This window comes from Xenopus laevis, chromosome 2L, assembly GCF_017654675.1.
Source record: "Xenopus laevis strain J_2021 chromosome 2L, Xenopus_laevis_v10.1, whole genome shotgun sequence".
NCBI classification, from domain to species: domain Eukaryota; kingdom Metazoa; phylum Chordata; class Amphibia; order Anura; family Pipidae; genus Xenopus; species Xenopus laevis.
The window spans coordinates 70,694,748-70,714,602 of record NC_054373.1 but is presented as its reverse complement, the minus strand read 5'-3'; the positions used below and the strand labels follow the sequence as shown (position 1 = coordinate 70,714,602).

General features: G+C 45.2%; 1 protein-coding gene across 1 annotated transcript in view; it reads left to right on the top strand.

The window, feature by feature from the left end:
* Positions 1-19,855, top strand: part of LOC108708146 (contactin-2) — a 352,213-nt gene that overhangs the window by 276,943 nt on the left and 55,415 nt on the right. The window contains exon 19 of the mRNA XM_018246539.2: positions 1,386-1,495. Coding sequence (XP_018102028.2) covers positions 1,386-1,495 — 110 coding nt within the window. The remainder of the gene's footprint in view (positions 1-1,385; positions 1,496-19,855) is intronic.

The following is a 19,855-nucleotide window of genomic DNA, read 5'->3' as shown; positions in this document are numbered from 1 at the left end:
GAGGAAAGCCATTCTGCAGATTGTTGTAGTTCAGACTGCACAGCAGAGGTGTCACCAGCAGGCTCCTGATTAAATGGCTTGATCATTCTGTCAGGCTTGGCCACAGGTGAGTGGCTGGTAGTTAGGAGCCTTGGTGCTGTATAACACGAGTACAGCGGGTATTTGAGGTTTTGATAGGCCGGAAACATGTTATGCAGAATAGTATTTTAATAATGAAAAGTATGGCAGTATAACAGATGAACCAAAAGATAAAAAATATAAGTTCTTACACCGGTCGGTGGTCAAGGGCAGGCAACAATAAAGCAAGTCCGAGAAACAGGCTGAGGTCGGGGGCAGGCTGAAGGCAATAACAAATCCGTATGGCAGGCCGAGGTCAGAGGCAGGCTGATGGCAGAGGGTAGTCCAGTAAACAAGCCGAGGTCAATTACCAGGAGATCCAATGGAGAGCAGGTAAGGGGAACTGTAGCAGAGAACAAAGGCACAGGGAGCAAGGCAGGAATCTCAGGAACAAAGCAGGAATCTCAGGAACAAATGCAGGAATCTCAGGAACAAAAGCAGGAATCTAGCTTGGGAGCTTCAATGATCAAGCACCGGGGTAACATTAGTAACAGGCTTATAAAGGCCCTTAATTATCAAATTACCAACACCTAGTAGAGCAAGAAGGAGGAGGAGGAGGTGAGAAAACATAAAAGGTAGAAAGTCTTTCATCATACCAGTAGAATCAGAATCCAAAGGTCTCCAGTGGCTCAATGAGAAAATGCAGGAGCTTGTAAGTGTAAAGTTCAGAGTTCGATCCCAGGTAGCTCCTGACAAAACTAGAGGGACACATTGGCCTTAAGGGTACATGTAAGTGCTCTAATAAAAGATGTGTCACTTTCAAATATGTTTACCCCAACAACACAGTTTGAAGAGACATTTGTCTGACCCACTGCTCGATTGCCATTGAAATGCATAAGGGTCTATTGTGAGATTTTGTTTCCTGTCCACTGAGCTGGAAATCATATGACAAAATAAATTACCCAATGTGTCATTACCATAAGATACTGTATGCCAGATAAACCATTCACTTACATTGAGAACAGTCTACAGTCTCAATTCAGTTAATTATTTTTTAATTTTCATGGTACTTTATTATGTAAAGTAGCTTTGCTTGGGTTTAACCAGTGTCAAGAATTGTCATATATACTGTACTGTATAACATTACAGAAGAGCAATCCTATAACTGGTCCATTTGAAAAAGGGTATGTAAGACCTGAACCATGTTGTGTAGTAGTCTTTAATAAATCACAGCATTTTGCAACTTTGGAGTGCTTTCCTCTTACTATATTAATTGACCAATCCTATAACAAACTATACTTCATACATTTATACTTTGTTCCTTCTAGAGCCCACAATGTTTCCTTCTGAAGTTAAGGCTACAGCAATTTCCTCTTCGGACATAGAGGTGACATGGAACTCTGTACAAGCTTTGAAAGGTGTTCTGTTGGGATATGAGGTGAGGTACATAATTACTTAAATTAAGCTTTATAATGGATCTGATGCTTGGAGGCCCTTTTATTAAAGGTTCGATTTTAGTGGTATTGGAACTTTTTGAAACAACAATTAAACTCCATTTCTCTAAAAGCACGAATAGCATGAAAGTTATAAGAAGATTCGAACATAAAAAGCACAAATGAAAAAAAAGCTAAATGATCTGAAAACAATACGAATCTCTCTAAAACCAATAAAAATTAGAGATTTCGAACTACTATCGAAAAAAAAACCCGAAAACCTCTAAAAGTCTGAATGGTTAAAAAAAAAAGTTCCAATTGGATCAGCTCCTGTTGACTTCTATGGGACCTCGACTGTTTTTACTTGGTGAAGTTCTAGATGTTTTTATACTAAATACATTTTGAATTTTTAGAGTTTTAGAGAAATTTTAAAAAACCAAACATTTTTAGAGAAAGAATAATATTTGTGGAAAGTAAGTATTTTTCGGCTCCTCGGTAAGAGATCAGCAATTTCCGTGTAATTCCGCGCACGGGCAATTGTCGCAAACCGTCAAACTGCTCCAACTGCGCATGTGCAGAAATTCTGATCTCTCAGTCAGCTTACAAGGGGGCCGGAAGATGGACGCGATGGAACTTCGCTGGAAGAATCTGCGTCAAGGTGGGGGATAAGGGTTTTTTTCCCACAGGTTGATTTCTCCTTTAATTAGACACATTATGACCAGATTATAGACACCTGGCCTTAATGAGAGTGAGAGTAGAGACAGCAGAGGTAGTAAGTGTCAGGTGTTTGTATGAACAGTCAGAACCAGTGAACTCACAATGCCTCCAGTGTTCAGCAGGGTACTACACCTGATGAATGTCATGCAGGCCAGGGTTGGAATCTGTCTGGGGTGCTCCGCTCCCTGTCCAAGATGGCGTCGCCCAGTGCTATGCACTGACGTCATCTCTCCTGCGCAAAATTTGAAAATAAAAGACCTTCCAGGTCACGGGTTTAATGCCCGATAATAGGATTTACTTAGTGTATTCCTGGGTGTTCCTAAATTGTTCCTAATTATTTTCCTAATTATATTTCTGGACTTTGACTCTTGCCTGAACCAGTTACTACGATCCTTTGCTGCCTGCCAATTGAACTATTGCCTCAATCTGACTATGATTACTCCTGATCCTTATTGGTTACCATGAATTTGAATTTAACCCTAATGCTTCCTGGTCCCGACTTCTCTTGGAGCTGATAGGCCCCTGACAGTATTATCGGGCCATGAACCCCACTGAGGAAGCTCCACCTGATGTGGAAAGAATTCTCCGGGAGGTTGGCGACTTGACCTCTTCAGTTGGTGAGCCTCGCATTCCTCCACCACATCACTATAATGGAGATCCTCACATCTGCAGAAGTTTTGTGATGCAATGCTTAATCCAATTCGAGATTTAACCCTAACAGTGCTCCAGTGAACGAGCCAAGGTGGGGTATGTGTACAGATTGGAGGGTGAAGCGCTAGAGTGGGCAACACCTGTTTGGGAGAAGAGTTCTCCTCTGACCTTTGATGCCAAACCTTTCCTCCAGACCTTCCAAACTGTGTTTGATGATCCGGGTCGTATTGCTAATGCCTCTTCCCAACACCTACAGATCCTGCAGGGGAATCAAAGTGCCAGTGAGTATGCTATTGACTTTAGAAACTTGATGGTCGAAACCAACTGGAATAATGAGGCTTATGGAATTGTTTTCTATCAAGGCTCATCTAGCAGCCTCAAAGATGACCTAGTCTCCAGGGATCTTCCTGAACAATTGGAAGAATTGATTGCTCTTGCCATCAAGGTAAACACCCGACTCAGGGAGCATCAATCCAATAAGAAGTGTAGCAGAAGATTCCTGCCTGTTCTGGCACCTCAGTTTTAGAGACCACTCATTCCTGCTTCTGTTTCTCCTCCTCCTGTCACTCCAGAGGACCGAATGCATCTCTCCGCATAAGAGAAACTAGGGAGAAGTTTGGCTGGACTATTATTGTTATTATTATTAACATGTATTTATATAGCGCCAACATATTGCATAGCACTGTAAAGTAAATGTGATTATACAACTAAATCACATGAAACTATATACATAGAACATATGGAGTTACATACATCACAATCAATACAGGTACAAAAAGGTGAGGAAGGCCCTATGCATTAGCATACACTCAAAAGGGAAGGGAGTAATACACAAGGTGTGGGAGTGGGCAAGATCGAATTAAGTGGGTGAGAAATGTGGTATTGTATGTGGTGTTGCATTTGGTAGGTAAGCAGAGTGAGGGTAGGCTTCTCGAAAGAATTGCGTTTTAAGAGATTTCTTGAAAGCAGAAAGTTTGGGAGAAATTCGGACAGACCGTGGGAGAGAGTTCCAGAGGAGGGGTGCAGCCCTTGCAAAGTCTTGAATGCGAGCATGTGAGGAGGTATTGAGAGAAGAGTTGAGTAGCAGGTCCGTAGAGGAGCGTAGTAGCGGCTGGGTGAGTATATGGAGATCGCTTCAGACATGTAGGGTGGGGCAGAGTTATGAAGTGCTTTGAAAGTCAGTGTCATTAATTTGAATTTGATTCTGAAAGGTAACGGAAGCCAGTGCAGGGATTGACAGAATGGCGAGGCAGAGGAGAAGCGATTGCTGAGGTGTATGAGCCTCGCAGCAGTGTTCATTATGGACTGGAGAGTTGACAGTCTCTGGAGGGGAAGGCCAATTAAAAGAGAGTTACAGTAGTCTAGACGTGATATGATTAGAGAGTGAATACGAATTTTGGCAGTATCTTGGGTGATAAATGATTGTATTTTGTATATGTTCCCTAGGTGGAAGTGTCATGATTTAATAAGTTACTGGATATGAGGAGTGAATGGCAGGGCAGAATCTAGGATAACCCCAAGGCACCGGGCCTGGGGAGAGGGGGGTGATAGTGGAACTGTTAACTATGATGGATACTTCCGGGATGTTACTGGTGTTAGTTGGAGGAAAGATAACCATTTCAGTTTTAGAGAGGTTTAATTTAAGGTAGCGTTGCGACATCCAGGTAGAGACAGCGGACAGGCAGGAGGAGACGCGAGTTAGGAGTTCTGGGTTGAGATCAGGAGATGAGAGATAGAACTGAGTATCGTCAGCATAGAGGTGGTAGTGGAAACCATACGAGTTGATTAATTTGCCGAGGGAGGAAGTATAGAGGGAGAATAGTAATGGTCCCAGGACAGAGCCTTGAGGAACTTCAACAGAAAGAGGTAGGGGAGAAGACACTGAAGGAACGATTGGTGATGTAAGAAGAGAACCAGGACAGGGCTGTGTCAAGAAGGCCAAGTGAATGGATGGACTGGAGGAGGAGAGGGTGATCTACAGTGTCAAATGCGGCTGAGAGATCAAGCAGCATTAGTAGTGAGAAATTATTGTTGGCTTTAGCGGTTAAATGGTCATTAGTTAGTCAGGGCAGTTTCCGTGGAGTGGCTTAAAACCAGATTGTAGGGGGTCCAGCAGGTTATTGTCAGAGAGGAACGAGGTTAGTCGTTTGTAGACTAGGCGCTCAAGTAGTTTAGAGATGAAAGGTAGCAGAGAGATAGGTTGGAGGTTGTCAAGATTGGAGGGATCAAGAGAGGGTTTTTTTCAGAATGGGGGTGACAAGAGCATGTTTTAATTGTGAAGGAAACAGTCCTGTTGAGAGCGAAAGATTAAATAGGTGAGTTAAGGCTTTGATTAGACAAGGATTTGTATTGCGGAGAAGTTTTGAGGGAATTAGATCAGGCAGGTGGTAAGGTGAGAAGAGGCCAAAAGCTTTGAGACTTCCTCATCAATGACAGGGGTGAAGGAGCACAGGAGAGAGTGGGGAGGGTGGTGGAAGTCTGGGGGGAGTGAGTAGTGTAATGTCCCTTCTGATAGTGTCAATTTTGTTTTTGAAGTGCTCAGCAATATCTTGAGCAGAGACAGATGTGCATGGAGGGGGTGGAGAAGGGGAAAGGAGAGTGTTAAAGGTGGGGAAAAGTTGTGCTGGTTTTTTAGAAAGGGAGTTGATGAGTGAAGTAAAGTATGTTTGTTTGGCTTGGAAGAGGCTGGTGTTATAGGAGCGCAGGGCAGATTTGTAGCTCCAAAAGTCTGATTCTGAACGGGATTTGCACCAGCGACGCTCAAGTGCACGTGAGTGTCTTTGGAGCGCTTTTGTATGAGCAGTATGCCAAGGTTGAAGTGGTTTGGGTCTAGAACGTTTAGTTTTTATAGGAGCAAGCTCATTTAGTGGTGAGAGTACTATAGTAGACAGAGGTAGCCATATTAGGACATGAGATGGCTGAGATATTAGAGTGAAGAGAGTCAAAGGAAGAAGAGAGATGTGAGTGCAAGTCACGGTAAGTATGTGTTTGGGGAATAGCAGGGGGTGAGGAGGGAGTTGAAATGTGAGCATATTGTGATCAGAGAGGGAAATGGTGAGTTAGTAAAATTGGTGGTTGTACAGAGTCTGGTAAATATGAGATCCAGAGCATTACCATTGGAGTGAGAGGGGGAGTCTGAGCACAAAGATAAGCCTAGGGAGGAGGTTAGTGAAAGAAGTTTAGAGACAGAAGAGTTGTTAATGTTGTAACGGGTATATTAACCCTTTAAGTGCCAGCAGAATTTCACATTTTGGTTACGCGAAATGCCAGCCGTTTTTGAAACATTTTGTGCTCTCTCACTTTAGGGGCATTTTCTGAGGGGAAACCTATAGTTTACCTAGGAAAACTATACATTGTTTTTTTCGGTAGAAACTGAGCTTTCTAAATCTGCCTGAGTTTTCATGTATTTCCACCTGTGCAAAAAAATTTATAGTGCTAAATACCAAAAAAAATGAAAAATTACCATTTTTCATCGTATATCAATTTATACCAGAAAAATATTTCATTTTACGGATGAAAATCCAACTGATTTGGAAAGCCTTATGTCTCTCGAACGTGCCAATACCAGATATGTATAGTTTTAGGGAGATTTAGGATTTCTGTACAGCAAAAACTCCCGGCAGTATATTACCGAATTTTGAAAGCACTAAGGCAGAAAACGGCATGCTTTAGATTCCAAGGCAAAAACTCCTGAAACTGTAGGTTTACCCCAGAAAACCATACATTTTTGAAAAGTACACATTCTGCCGATTACAAAATGGGTAACTATGTCTCTCTACTCCCAACTACCAAACATAAAACCTTGTCTGAATATAGCGGTTTTTTCAACAAAAAATTCAAAATTCTGAAAAATCATTTCAAAGGTTTTATTTTGCTGCTCCGCATATCCCAAACTATATTAGGTACCAAGAAAAAGCACCTGAAATATGATTGCCAGGGGTCCACTGAACAGTTTGATACCCATTATGCATAGGTTTACCAAAGTATCTGGCATTTAGAGACACCAATATGAAGTTAGCACATCCAAATTGTTCAGGACTTTACTTCAGCTACTGAGAAATCAACACATTGACTGCATTTTTTGTGGGGTAAAAACACAAAAATATATGTTTACCCCCCAAACCCATATATTTTTGGAAAGTACACATTCTACTGAATCTAAAATGGGTACCCATGCCTTTCTGCTCCAAACTACTGAGTCGCAAGGCTTTCCCACAATTGTCGGTTTTGGTGAAATATCTGAAAATTGCCTCAAACCTTCAACTTCCCAGCACCATATCGCCCATGTATCATTACATACTAAGAAAAAGCACCCTAAATATGATTGCCAGGGTTCCTCTGAACATTTTGGTGGTCATTGTTCATAAGTTTACCAAAGTATCTGGCATTTAGAGGCCCCAAAATGAAGTTAGCGCATACAAACAGTCCCGTGGGTAACTTCAGCTAATGAAAGATCAACACACAGGAGAAAGCTCTCTGTTTAGTGCTGAATTAAGCATTGAAATTCCTGTTTGAGACAGGATTTTTTGTTATCAACTTGGTGTGTGAATGTGTTGTCCACTTGGTGGGTGAAATTTGGGAAGTTTTGAGTTGATTTTCTTTACTAAAAATCGATTTTTCTTTTGACCCTGAAGGTGAGTGATTCCTAGCCCAGTTCCTTTCACTTGCTCTGGGCTACAAACTCACTGTTAGATCCCCTACCCCTCCCCCGCACCTGGGTGTCAGTTTCATTTGCATTTTTCTCTTGTTTCAGCACAAATTGTTTAATTTTTGTACAGATTGAGTGGATATTTTGATTTTGCACTCAGTTCTGTGAGGAGAGAAAGCTAAAGGGAGAAGGATTTAATATAAGTATAAATATAAAATCTTTTCCAGCAGCAGCAGTGCAGCTCCCAGGCACCTGCTCACATTAACCCTCTCCCTGCCACAGCTTCTCAACTTAAAGCTTACTTTTTTGTTAATCAATAGTATAAAGCTTTCTTTTTGTGTGGTGTTGTATAAAATAATGGGAGGGAATAAAAAGGAAAGTTATAAAAAAACATCTCTTGGTTCTAAAGCAAAAGGACCTGAAAAACCCAGCTGTAGCTCTGCAAGGAAACACCAGTCAGAGCCCATGTCAAAAAGCCCCATTGCCTCTACTTCTGCTGCTGCAGCCAATGTGACCCCTGCTAAAACATTTGCACACGCGGTAGCTACTGGCAGCAACCCTAGCCAAGTCACTGCTGGGGTAGAGAAGCTTACAAGGAAGCATGGGGTCAGATGCCTAATGTCAAGCACTCATGGCATAGAGGCTTATATAAAGGCTGCAGCTGAAGTGGTGGGCCACTCTGCAGTAGTGGCAGCAAGTAAAATGTATGGGAAAGCCATAATCTTTGCCCGTACTCTAACTGCAGTGCATACTCTGGTACAGAGGGGTATCACTGTGGGAGGGAGTTATGTCCCTGTAGAACCCCTAGAAGGATTGGGCACAAGGGTGGTTTTATCTAATGTGCCCCCCTTCCTGCAAGACCACTTATTGTACCCCCACCTGCAAGCCCTTGGGGAGTTAAAATCAAATATGTCTAGAATTCCCCTGGGATGTAAGGAGAGCAGACTGAGGCACGTCCTTTCCTTTAAAAGGCAGGTGCAACTACTTTTACCTCGGGGGCAAGACACTATTGAGGGGTCTTTCGGGGTTCCATTTGAAGGGGTGCTGTATAAAATTTTTTACAGCACAGAGGAAGTGAGGTGCTTCCTTTGCAAGAACCTGGGGCACACTCGCCAGAGTTGCTCCAAAGGGCAAATTAAGACCACAGCCCCTGTTCCTGCTCCCAGTGCCTCAAATAAAACATCTTATCCTGCTGGGACTATTTCAGCAGGGTCCTCAAAGGGGATATCTCCTTCACTGAAGAACCTCAAGGTGGCTGTTACACAACCCACCTCTACAACATCCAAACCTCCTCCTTCTTCACTGAAGACATCTAAGGCTGCAGCATGTCTTACAATTGCGGCAAAAGAGAAGGGGGGAAAACATGTCAAAGCTTCCCCCAGGGTCACAGTTGTTCCTACCACAAAAAGGTGTACCCCTGTTATGGGCACCCCTGAAGGTGTGGGGGTACCCATGATTGCAACACCTGTTGGGGTTGGGGCAGATAGTGGCCTTTCCTCTTCAGATGCCAAGAAAAAGAGGAAATTTAAATCAAACTGGCTGGTACCTGAGGAATGGGCATCAGTGGTTAATGATGGGGCACCCCCATCCAAGGGTAAAAAGGGCAGCAAAACTTCTGCTCCTCATGTGGTGACATTGTCTGGCCCAACTGTTGGTCACGATCAACCGGTGTCAGACCATGCACTCTTGCCTCCAGACCAGGTGGGGAATAATGAGGTTAATGGTCTGCATGGCCTTGAACATGGCAGTGTTGGTTTCCCCACAGAGTCAGGGGTGCAGTATCTGCCTCAAAATCATTTGGAAGATCTTCCCTTGGAGTGTAAAGAGACACCTAATGAGACTCCTGCAGAGTGGGCAGTCAGTGTTCCTGAGGTGCTGAGATTTGGCAACTGCAACCAGCCTCAGTTTTTAGTGCCTCAGGGTATTTCACTCCAGGAGGGGGAGAATATTGGGCTAACCCCCATACAGGACCCTGCAGATAAAACTGCTGGGAAGGATGGTGAGGGTGGAGTTGTAAATACGGTGGAGGGTAGCCAGACAACCTCTACTGTTCATGCTAAAATCTCTCCTCCCTTGTCTTCAACTGACCCAAATGTTATTGCCATCCAGAAAGCACAGGAGGTAGTAGAGAGGGCAGAGGCTAACCATCGAGCCTCCAAAGCTCTACCTGTTGCTGGGGAGCTAATTAGTTCTGTTGCTCCTGTGTCAAACACTTCCAAATGTGTTTCAGGTGAAGTTGAAGGAACACCTGAGCCATTGCAGGGTCTCCAGAAAAGTGATTCTGATACTTTTCCTGTAACAACTTGTGGAGAGATTCTCAAAGCTCTAGTGGAGAGGGGAGATTATCAATCCCTTAGCCAGGAAGAGCTCATGGATGAGGGGAACATCGAAGAGGAGGTTGACATAGGAGTGGCAAATCCTTCTACCCCAATTATCACTGCTGAGGAACTCAAAAAGTTTCTTGAGAGCACCCTTGGTGTTAAATTAGAGAAGAAGATGCACATGGCTCTGGAGAAGTGGCATGATTTTCCTTTAGTTATCAATTCTGTGAGACGATACATTAAGGTCATAAAAGAGGCCAAGAACTATGGAACAGCGGAATATCTCCGTATAATGAAGTTTCACAAAAAATGTTTGTCTCATCAGACCTTGATGAAGGTTAAAGCACTTCCTAAGACTCAGTAATGGCCTTGAGTATAAGCACACTTAATACTAATGGCTGTCGGAATCCTTTCCGAATGTTTCAGGTACTCTCCTTTCTTCGTCAAGGAGGGTACTCTGTGAGTTTCCTCCAAGAGACCCACACCACTCCAGAGCTTGAAGCAAGCTGGAATCTGGAGTGGAAGGGAAGGGTCTTTTTTAATCACCTCACTTGGACATCATGCGGGGTGGTGACCCTTTTCTCAGATTCCTTCCAGCCAGAGGTCCTGAATGCTACCTCTGTCATCCCTGGCCGTCTATTGCATCTTCGGGTCCGGGAGTCAGGTAGAACATATAATCTAATGAATGTGTATGCTCCTACTACCGGACCAGAGAGGGCACGGTTCTTTGAAAGTTTGTCAGCCTACATGGAGACAATTGACTCTGATGAAGCCTTGATTATAGGGGGTGATTTTAATTACACCCTTGATGCTCGAGATCGCAATGTACCCAAGAAAAGAGACTCGTCTGAGTCCGTTTTTGCGAGAACTAATTGCTCATTTCTCCTTGGTTGATGTCTGGAGAGAACAGAACCCAGAGACGGTTGCTTTTACCTATGTCAGGGTGAGAGATGGTCATGTTTCTCAATCCCGGATTGATAGGATATATATATCGAGCCATCTCATGTCACGAGCCCAGTCGAGCACCATTAGATTGGCACCATTCTCAGACCACAATTGTGTATCCCTGAGAATGTCAATCGCACCATCTCTGCCAAAAGCTGCTTACTGGCACTTTAACAACAGTTTATTAGAAGATGAGGGTTTTGCAAAGTCAGTCCGGGATACATGGAGAGGCTGGAGGGCCTTTCAGGATGAATTTGCCACATTGAACCAGTGGTGGGATGTAGGCAAGGTTCACCTAAAGCTCTTGTGTCAAGAGTATACCAAAAGTGTGAGCGGGCAGCGCAATGCAGAGATTGAGGCACTGAATGGGGAGGTGCTTGATCTTGAGCAAAGGCTATCAGGCTCTGAAGACCAAGCCCTTCAGTGTAAATATCTAGAAAGGAAAGAAGCGCTGCGTAACATGGAACAACGACAGGCTCGTGGTGCCTTTGTGCGAAGCCGGATGCAGTTACTTTGTGATATGGATCGTGGTTCCCGATTCTTCTATGCTCTGGAGAAGAAGAAGGGGAACCGAAAACAAATCACATGCCTTTTTGCGGAGGATGGAACCCCCCTTGAGGATCCGGAGGCTATCCGGGACAGAGCCCGGTCCTTCTATCAAAACCTTTTTTCTCCAGATCCCATCTCTCCAGATGCCTGTGAGGAGCTATGGGATGGGCTTCCAGTGGTCAGTGAGAGGAGAAAAGAGAGGTTGGAAACACCAATCACTCTAGATGAACTCTCTCAAGCACTCCGTTTAATGCCCCACAATAAATCTCCTGGGCTTGACGGACTGACCATAGAGTTCTTCCCAGTTCTTTTGGGATACTCTGGGCCCTGATTTCCATAGGGTCCTAACTGAGGCCTTCAAGAAAGGTGAGTTGCCACTTTCGTGTCGTCGAGCAGTGTTATCACTACTTCCTAAGAAGGGGGATCTCCGTCTTATTAAGAACTGGAGACCAGTCTCACTGCTTAGCACAGACTATAAGATCGTGGCCAAAGCTATCTCACTTAGGCTCAAATCTGTGCTGGCAGAGGTGATTCATCCTGACCAGTCCTATACAGTCCCCGGTCGGACAATTTTTGATAATGTCTTTTTAATCCGAGACTTACTACATTTTGCGAGAAGGACTGGTCTATCTCTTGCTTTTCTCTCTCTGGATCAAGAGAAGGCATTTGACAGGGTGGATCACCAATATCTTATAGGCACTCTGCAAGCCTATAGCTTTGGCCCACAGTTTGTGGGCTACCTGAAAACAATGTATGCCTCTGCAGAGTGTTTAGTTAAAATCAACTGGTCTCTGACTGCACCTCTGGCCTTTGGACGAGGAGTTCGGCAAGGATGCCCCTTGTCGGGACAACTGTACTCGCTGGCCATTGAGCCCTTCCTGTGTCTCTTAAGGAAAAGGCTCACGGGACTGGTGCTCAAAGAACCTGACATGAGGGTGGTTCTCTCAGCCTACGCTGATGATGTAATTCTTGTGGCCCAGGACCTAGTTGATCTTGAGCGGGCACAAGAGTGTCAAGAAGTCTACGCTGCTGCCTCATCTGCCCGGATTAACTGGTCCAAGAGCTCAGGCCTTCTGGAGGGTTCTCTAAAGGTAGATTTTCCTGCCTCCTGCTTTTCGTGACATCTCGTGGGAGAGTAAAATCATTAAATATTTAGGCGTCTACCTATCAGCTGAGGAGTATCCTGTCTCACAGAATTTCATTGAACTTGAGGAGTGTGTTCTAACGCGCCTTGGAAAGTGGAAGGGTTTTGCTAAAGTACTTTCTATGAGGGGGAGAGCTTTGGTGATTAATCAGCTGGTGGCCTCTCAGATCTGGTACCGGGCTGATATGTCTTAGCCCAACCCAAGAATTCATTGCTAAGATCCAGAGAAGGTTACTGGACTTTCTCTGGATAGGAAAGCATTGGGTTTCTGCAGGTGTCTCAAGCCTCCCGTTGAAAGAGGGAGGGCAGGGAGTCGTGTGTATACGTTCTCAAGTGCACACCTTCCGTCTCCAGCAAATACAGAGAATACTTGTATGCAGATCCTTCTCCACAGTGGTGTACTCTAGCATCGAGTTTTTATCGTCAGGTACGAAATATGGGATATGACCGGCAATTTGTTTATAATTGAACCTGAGGGTTTCCTAAGAAACCTTTCAACCCTGCCAGTTTACTACCAAGACACGCTAAAAACCTGGAGCATGGTATCCGTGTTAAGGCAAGGAGCCATTGAAGGGGAAGACATTCTAAATGAGCCCCTACTTTACAATCCATCTTTTAAGACTAGGATGTTAGAATCCATCAGCATCCGACGTCCGCCTTTGCCAGGCCTCGGTTAACCAGAGTGGAGATCTCCTGGATTTTGAGAAATCAGATTGGGGTGGACTCTCAGCAGTTATGCAACGCATGGATTCCTCACCACTAGGGTTCCACACCGTCTTCTCAAGGAAATCAAGGACACAATCTCTCCTGATTCTCACACCTTCAATTGATGGGGTTTTACATGCTGGAGAGCCACGTCCACCTTGGAACTCCTCACCTCCAGACATAATAAGCACCCTTAAAACCCGTCAATCCCCCCAAGCACCCTCCTTCCCCCAACTTGAGCCAGTTGGAGAATTTTCCATTGACACGCTTTCATGATATAACAAGAAAGCTATTGTACTCTCTAATGCTTCACACTGTACACTTCCTTGCCCTCATCTCCCGATATGATACCATCTGGAGGACGTGTTGCTTAATGAGGGTGAAAGACCTCAGTGGCGAGCTCTTTATTCCAGTTTGGTGCCTAGACCAACTGGAGACTTGAGTTGGAAAGTGCTGCATGGTGCATTGAGCCCGGGGAGAGTATTTAGCTCGTTTTACAGACTCCCCAGCTGCTTGTCCATTCTGTGGCAAAGGAGAGTCTGTGTTTCATGCTTATTTTACGTGTGTCAGCGCTGCAACCTCTATTGGCTCTTTGAGGAAGCTTTACCTGCAGTTCTGGTTACACTGTTTCCCCGTCGTTTATATTTTTGGACGCCCCAGTATTCCCGGGACAATATAAAGGAGAAAGACCTTGCTCTCCAACTTGCTCCTGGCTTTAGCTAAATTAGTCATCCATAAATCTAGAAAGCAATGTTTGGAAGGTGGGAATCCTCTGCCAGCAGAGGTCTTGTTCCGAGTGCTGGTGCGTTCCCGCATCCGAGCAGAGTACACCCAAGCAGTGTTTACTGGTCGGTTGAAAGAATTTGCTGACCAGTAGAGATGTCGCGAACTGTTCGCCGGCGAACTTGTTCGCGCGAACATCGGGTGTTCGCGCTCGCCGGAAGTTCGCGAACGTCGCGCGACGTTCGCCATTTTGGGTTCGCCATTGTTGGCGCTTTTTTTTTGCCCTCTCACCCCAGACCAGCAGGTACATGGCAGCCAATCAGGAAGCTCTCCCCTGGACCACTCCCCTTCCCTATAAAAACCGAAGCCCTGCAGCGTTTTTTCACTCTGCCTGTGTGTGCTGAAGAGATAGTGTAGGGAGAGAGCTGCTGCCTGTTAGTGATTTCAGGGACAGTTGAAAGTTTGCTGGCTAGTAATCGTTTTGATACTGCTCTGTTATTGGAGGGACAGAAGTCTGCAGGGGTTTGAGGGACATTTAAGCTTAGGTAGCTTTGCTGGCTAGTAATCTACCTTCTACTGCAGTGCTCTGTATGTAGCTGCAGTGGGCAGCTGTCCTGCTTCTGATCTCATCTGCTGACTGCTGCAATAACAGTAGTCCTTGTAAGGACTGCTTTTATTTATTTTTTTGTTGTTTTACTACTACTACTACTACTACTATAAGAGCCCAGTGCTATTAGTCTAGCAGTGTTGGGGAGTGGGACTGTGTGTGCTAATCTGCTGCTCCTAGTAGTTCAGCAGCACCAACTTTAATTTTTTTTTTTTAATATTCATTTTTTTTTTATTTTACTTTTTTTTATTTTACTACCGCTGTAGTAGTGTATAAGTTGACCTTTTAGGCATTATTTGCCCTGTAGGCATTATTTGCACACTGTTTTTCTTCAACCCGCCATCTAGCTGTGTGACCTTGTTCACATTCTGTCTAAATATCCATAATATTACCGTCTCCAGAAAAAACACCGGAGTGACTTTTTTCAAGCAGCCATAATATATTTTACGTAATCCGTATCCACCGCTGTAGTAGTGTATACGTTGACCTTGTAGGCATTATTTGCACACTGTTTCTTTCAACCCGCCATCTAGCTGTGTGACCTTGTTCACATTCTGTCTAAATATCCATAATATTACCGTCTCCAGAAAAAACACCGGAGTGACTTTTTTCAAGCAGCCATAATATATTTTACGTAATCCGTATCCACCGCTGTAGTAGTGTATACGTTGACCTTGTAGGCATTATTTGCACACTGTTTTCTTCAACCCGCCATCTAGCTGTGTGACCTTGTTCACATTCTGTCTAAATATCCATAATATTACCGTCTCCAGAAAAAACACCGGAGTGACTTTTTTCAAGCAGCCATAATATATTTTACGTAATCCGTATCCACCGCTGTAGTAGTGTATACGTTGACCTTGTAGGCATTATTTGCACACTGTTTTCTTCAACCCGCCATCTAGCTGTGTGTATTATCGTTTCCAGAAAAACCAACTGAGTTTTTGTTGTTGTTGTTGTTTTTTTAAAAATAATGCCAGGCAAAGGCAGGCCGCCATGCAGAGGCCGTGCTAGGGGCCGTGCTGCTATGCAATCCTGTGGCCCTAGCAAATTGCCCAGTTTTAAAAAGCCAATGACCCTGAACTCCCAAAATGCTGAAGAGGTAGTTGACTGGCTTACACAGCACACCCCATCCTCTACCGTTTCTAACTTTACCACAACATCCTCCTCATCCTCCACTGCTATGGCCACCCCACGTAACACTTCCTCCACCACCGGTGCCCCTTCTTCACTGGGGTCAGAGGAGTTATTTTCCCATGAGTTTCTTGAACTGAGTAATGCGCAACCATTATTGCCAGAAGAAGATGAAGGAGATGAGGACCTTACACCAGATTTAATTCTGGCAGAGAACACGATAGAGATGGACATAATGAGTGATGAGGAGGAGGTCCCCGCTGCTGCTTCCTTCTGTGATGTGTCAGAAGAAATTGATGCATCTGAGGAGAATGATGATGAGGAGATTGATGTTTTGTGGGTGCCTAGTAGAAGAGAGCAAGAGGAGGGTAGTTCAGATGGAGAGACGGAGAGTCAGAGAGGCAAATAGGAGAATAAGACTTAGAAGAAGCAGGGAGGACAGCCGCAGGGATCAGTAGGGCAACAACATGTATCGGCACCTGTGTTCAGCCGGCCAACGCACCCGCCATTGCCGCCAATACCGCCAACTCCGCCAACTTCTACTGTTACCGCCAGATCGCACACTTCCAAAAAGTCAGCAGTGTGGGATTTTTTTAATGTGTGTGCCTCTGACAAAAGCATTGTAATTTGCAATGAGTGCAGTCAGAAACTGAGCCTTGGTAAGCCCAACAGCCACATAGGTACAACTTCTATGCGAAGGCACATGAGCGGCAAGCACAAAGCACTTTGGGAGCAACACCTCAAAGGCAACAGGCAAACTAAAAGCCACACTCCTTCTGGTCCAGCATCTTACTGCTCTACCTCTGCTCTCCTTGACCCGTCTGAACCACCCTCCACTCCGCCTTCCACCTTGACCACCTGTTCCCATTCCCAGTCATCTGCCACCAGCCAAGTTTCTGTGGAAGGCCATGTTTGAGCGTAAGAAGCCAATGTCTGACTGTCACCCCCTTGCCCGGCGTCTGACAGCTGGCTTGTCTGCACTCTTAGCCCGCCAGCTTTTACCATACCAGCTGGTGGACTCTGAGGCCTTCCGCAAATTTGTAGCAATTGGGACACCGCAGTGGAAGGTACCCAGCCGCAATTTTTTTTCTAAAAAGGGAATAACCACACCTGTACCAACATGTGCAGAGCCAAGTTACCGGCATCTCTGTCACTTAGTGTTGGGCCAAAGGTCCATATGACTACTGACGCATGGTCCTCCAAGCATGGTCAGGGCAGGTATGTCACCTACACTGCCCACTGGGTGAACTTGGTAATGGCCGGGAAGCAGGGAATGGGTAGCTCAACAACAACAGTGGAGTTGGTGTCACCACCACGGATTGCACGCGGTTCTGCCACCACCTCTACTCCTCCATCGCTCTCTACCTCGTCTTCTTCTTCTTCTTACTCTGCTGCTGGGTCCTCCTTCTCCTCCTCCACACCTGTGCACCCCCAGCTCCCCCTAGGCTATTCGACGTGCCAGGTACGCCGTTGTCACGCTGTCTTGGGGATGACGTGCCTGGAAAGCAAAAACCATACCGGATCTGTACTCCTGTCATCTCTGCAGTCACAGGTCGATCGGTGGCTGACCCCACACCAACTGCAGATCGGAAAAGTGGTGTGTGACAATGGAAGCAATCTGTTGGCAGCGTTGAGACTAGGCAATTTAACACATGTGCCCTGCATGGCACATGTGTTAAATTTAATAGTCCAACGTTTTGTCTCCAAGTACCCAGGATTCCAGGACGTTCTCACCCAGTCCAGAAAGGTGTCGGCCCATTTCAGACGTTCCTACACAGCCATGGCACGCCTTGCTGACATTCAGCAGCGCTACAACATGCCAGTCAGGCGTTTGATTTCTGACAGCCAGACTCGCTGGAATTCAACGCTCCTTATGTTGGAACGTCTGCTGCAACAACAAAGGGCCGTCAACGAGTAGCCTTTTTGAACTGGGTGGTAGGACTGGATCTGCACAGCTGGGGATTTTTTTCCCCCGTTACTGGGTGCTTATGCACGATGCCTGCAGGCTCATGCGACCTTTTGAAGAGGTGACAAATTGGTCAGTCGCACCGAAGGCACCATCAGCGACCTAATACCCTTCGCTTTCTTCCTGGAGCGTGCCGTGCGACGAGTGACAGATGAGCTGTAGACCAGCGTGACGAGGAGCTGGAAGCGCACGATATCTGGTCGGAATCACCAGAACGAACCCAGGCACCTGCTGCAACGCAGGGAGAGGTGCCAGAAGTGGAGTCAGAGGAGGAAGGTGGCTTTGTGGAGGAGGAGGAGGAGGACCAACAGGAGCAGGCTTCCCAGGGGGCTAGTGGTGACCTTTTGGGGACCCCTGGTCTTGTACGTGGCTGGGGGGAGGAGACCGTGGATGATGCAGTCCTTGATAATGAGGAAGCGGAGATGGATAGCTCTGCATCCAACCTTGTGAGAATGGGGTCTTTCATGCTGTCATGCCTGTTGAAGGACCCCCGTATCAAGAGGCTTAAGGAGAAGGACCTGTACTGGGTCGCAACGCTACTAGACCCTCGGTACAAGCATAAAGTGTCAGAAATGTTACCAACATACCACAAGTCCGAAAAGATGCGGCATTTACAAACCAGCCTGCAAAACATGTTGTACAATGCTTTTAAGGGTGATGTCACTTCAGGAACTCATCAACATTCCAGGGGCAGAGGTGCCAGTAATCCTGCCACGAGCACACCTGCAAGGACAAAGCCCTTTGGCCAGTCTGTAACGTCAGACATGCAAATGTTTTTCTGTCCAAGGCAGCGCCACAACCCTTCTGGATCCACCCTCAAAGAACGCCTCGACCGGCAGGTAGCGGACTACCTGGCATTAACTGCAGATATCAACACTCTGAGGAGCGATGAACCCCTGGACTACTGGGTGCGCAGGCTTGATCTGTGGCCAGAGCTGTCACAATTTGCCATGAACCTCTTGTCTTGCCCAGCCTCAAGTGTGCTCTCAGAAAGGACCTTCAGTGCAGCAGGAGGGATTGTAACTGAGAAGAGAACTCGCCTAGGTCACAAAAGTGTCGATTACCTGACCTTTATTAAAATGAATGAGGGTGGATCTCGGAGGGTTACTGCACGCCGGAAAGACTTGTTCTGACTTCTATGCAGCTGTCCTTCTCTTCAAGCCTCATGACTCCACACACAGCTGTCCTTTAGCGTCCTCCTCCTCCCTCCGCCACCGTTACAAACTAGGGTGCAAACCCTACTGGTTTAATTTTTTCTGGCCTCTGTGCTTCAGTGGCTGCAACCAAAAAAACTGGGCAAACAATGTCTACAAGGTCAACGTATGGCAAAAAATGACTATTTTCAGCATTTATATGGCATATTTTTTCTGGCAACTGTGCTTCAGTGGCTGCGTCCAAAAAAATGCATATTTTCTGCATTTATATGGCATAATTTTTCTGGCAACTGTGCTTCAGGGCTGCGACCAAAAAAATGCATATTTTCTGCATTTATATGGCATAATTTTTCTGGCCTCTGTGCTTCAGTGGCTGCAACCAAAAAAATTTATATTTTCAGCATTTATATGGCATAATTTTTCTGGCCTCTGTGCTTCAGTGGCTGCAACCAAAAAAATTTATATTTTCAGCATTTATATGGCATAATTTTTCTGGCAACTGTGCTTCAGTGGCTGCGACCAAAAAATTACTTATTTTCAGCATTTATATGGCATATTTTTTCTGGCCTCTGTGCTTCAGTGGCTGCGGCCAAAAAAACTGGGCAAACAATGCCTACAAGGTCAACGACGTTGACCTTGTAGGCATTGTTTGCCCAGTTTTTTTTGGCCGCAGCCACTGAAGCACAGAGGCCAGAAAAAATATGCCATATAAATGCTGAAAATAGTAATTTTTTGCCATACGTTGACTCAACGTATATGGCAAAAAATGACTATTTTCAGCATTTATATGGCATATTTTTTCTGGCAACTGTGCTTCAGTGGCTGCGACCAAAAAAATGCATATTTTCTGCATTTATATGGCATAATTTTTCTGGCCTCTGTGCTTCAGTGGCTGCAACCAAAAAAATTTATATTTTCAGCATTTATATGGCATAATTTTTCTGGCAACTGTGCTTCAGTGGCTGCGACCAAAAAAATGCATATTTTCTGCATTTATATGGCATAATTTTTCTGGCCTCTGTGCTTCAGTGGCTGCAACCAAAAAAATTTATATTTTCAGCATTTATATGGCATAATTTTTCTGGCAACTGTGCTTCAGTG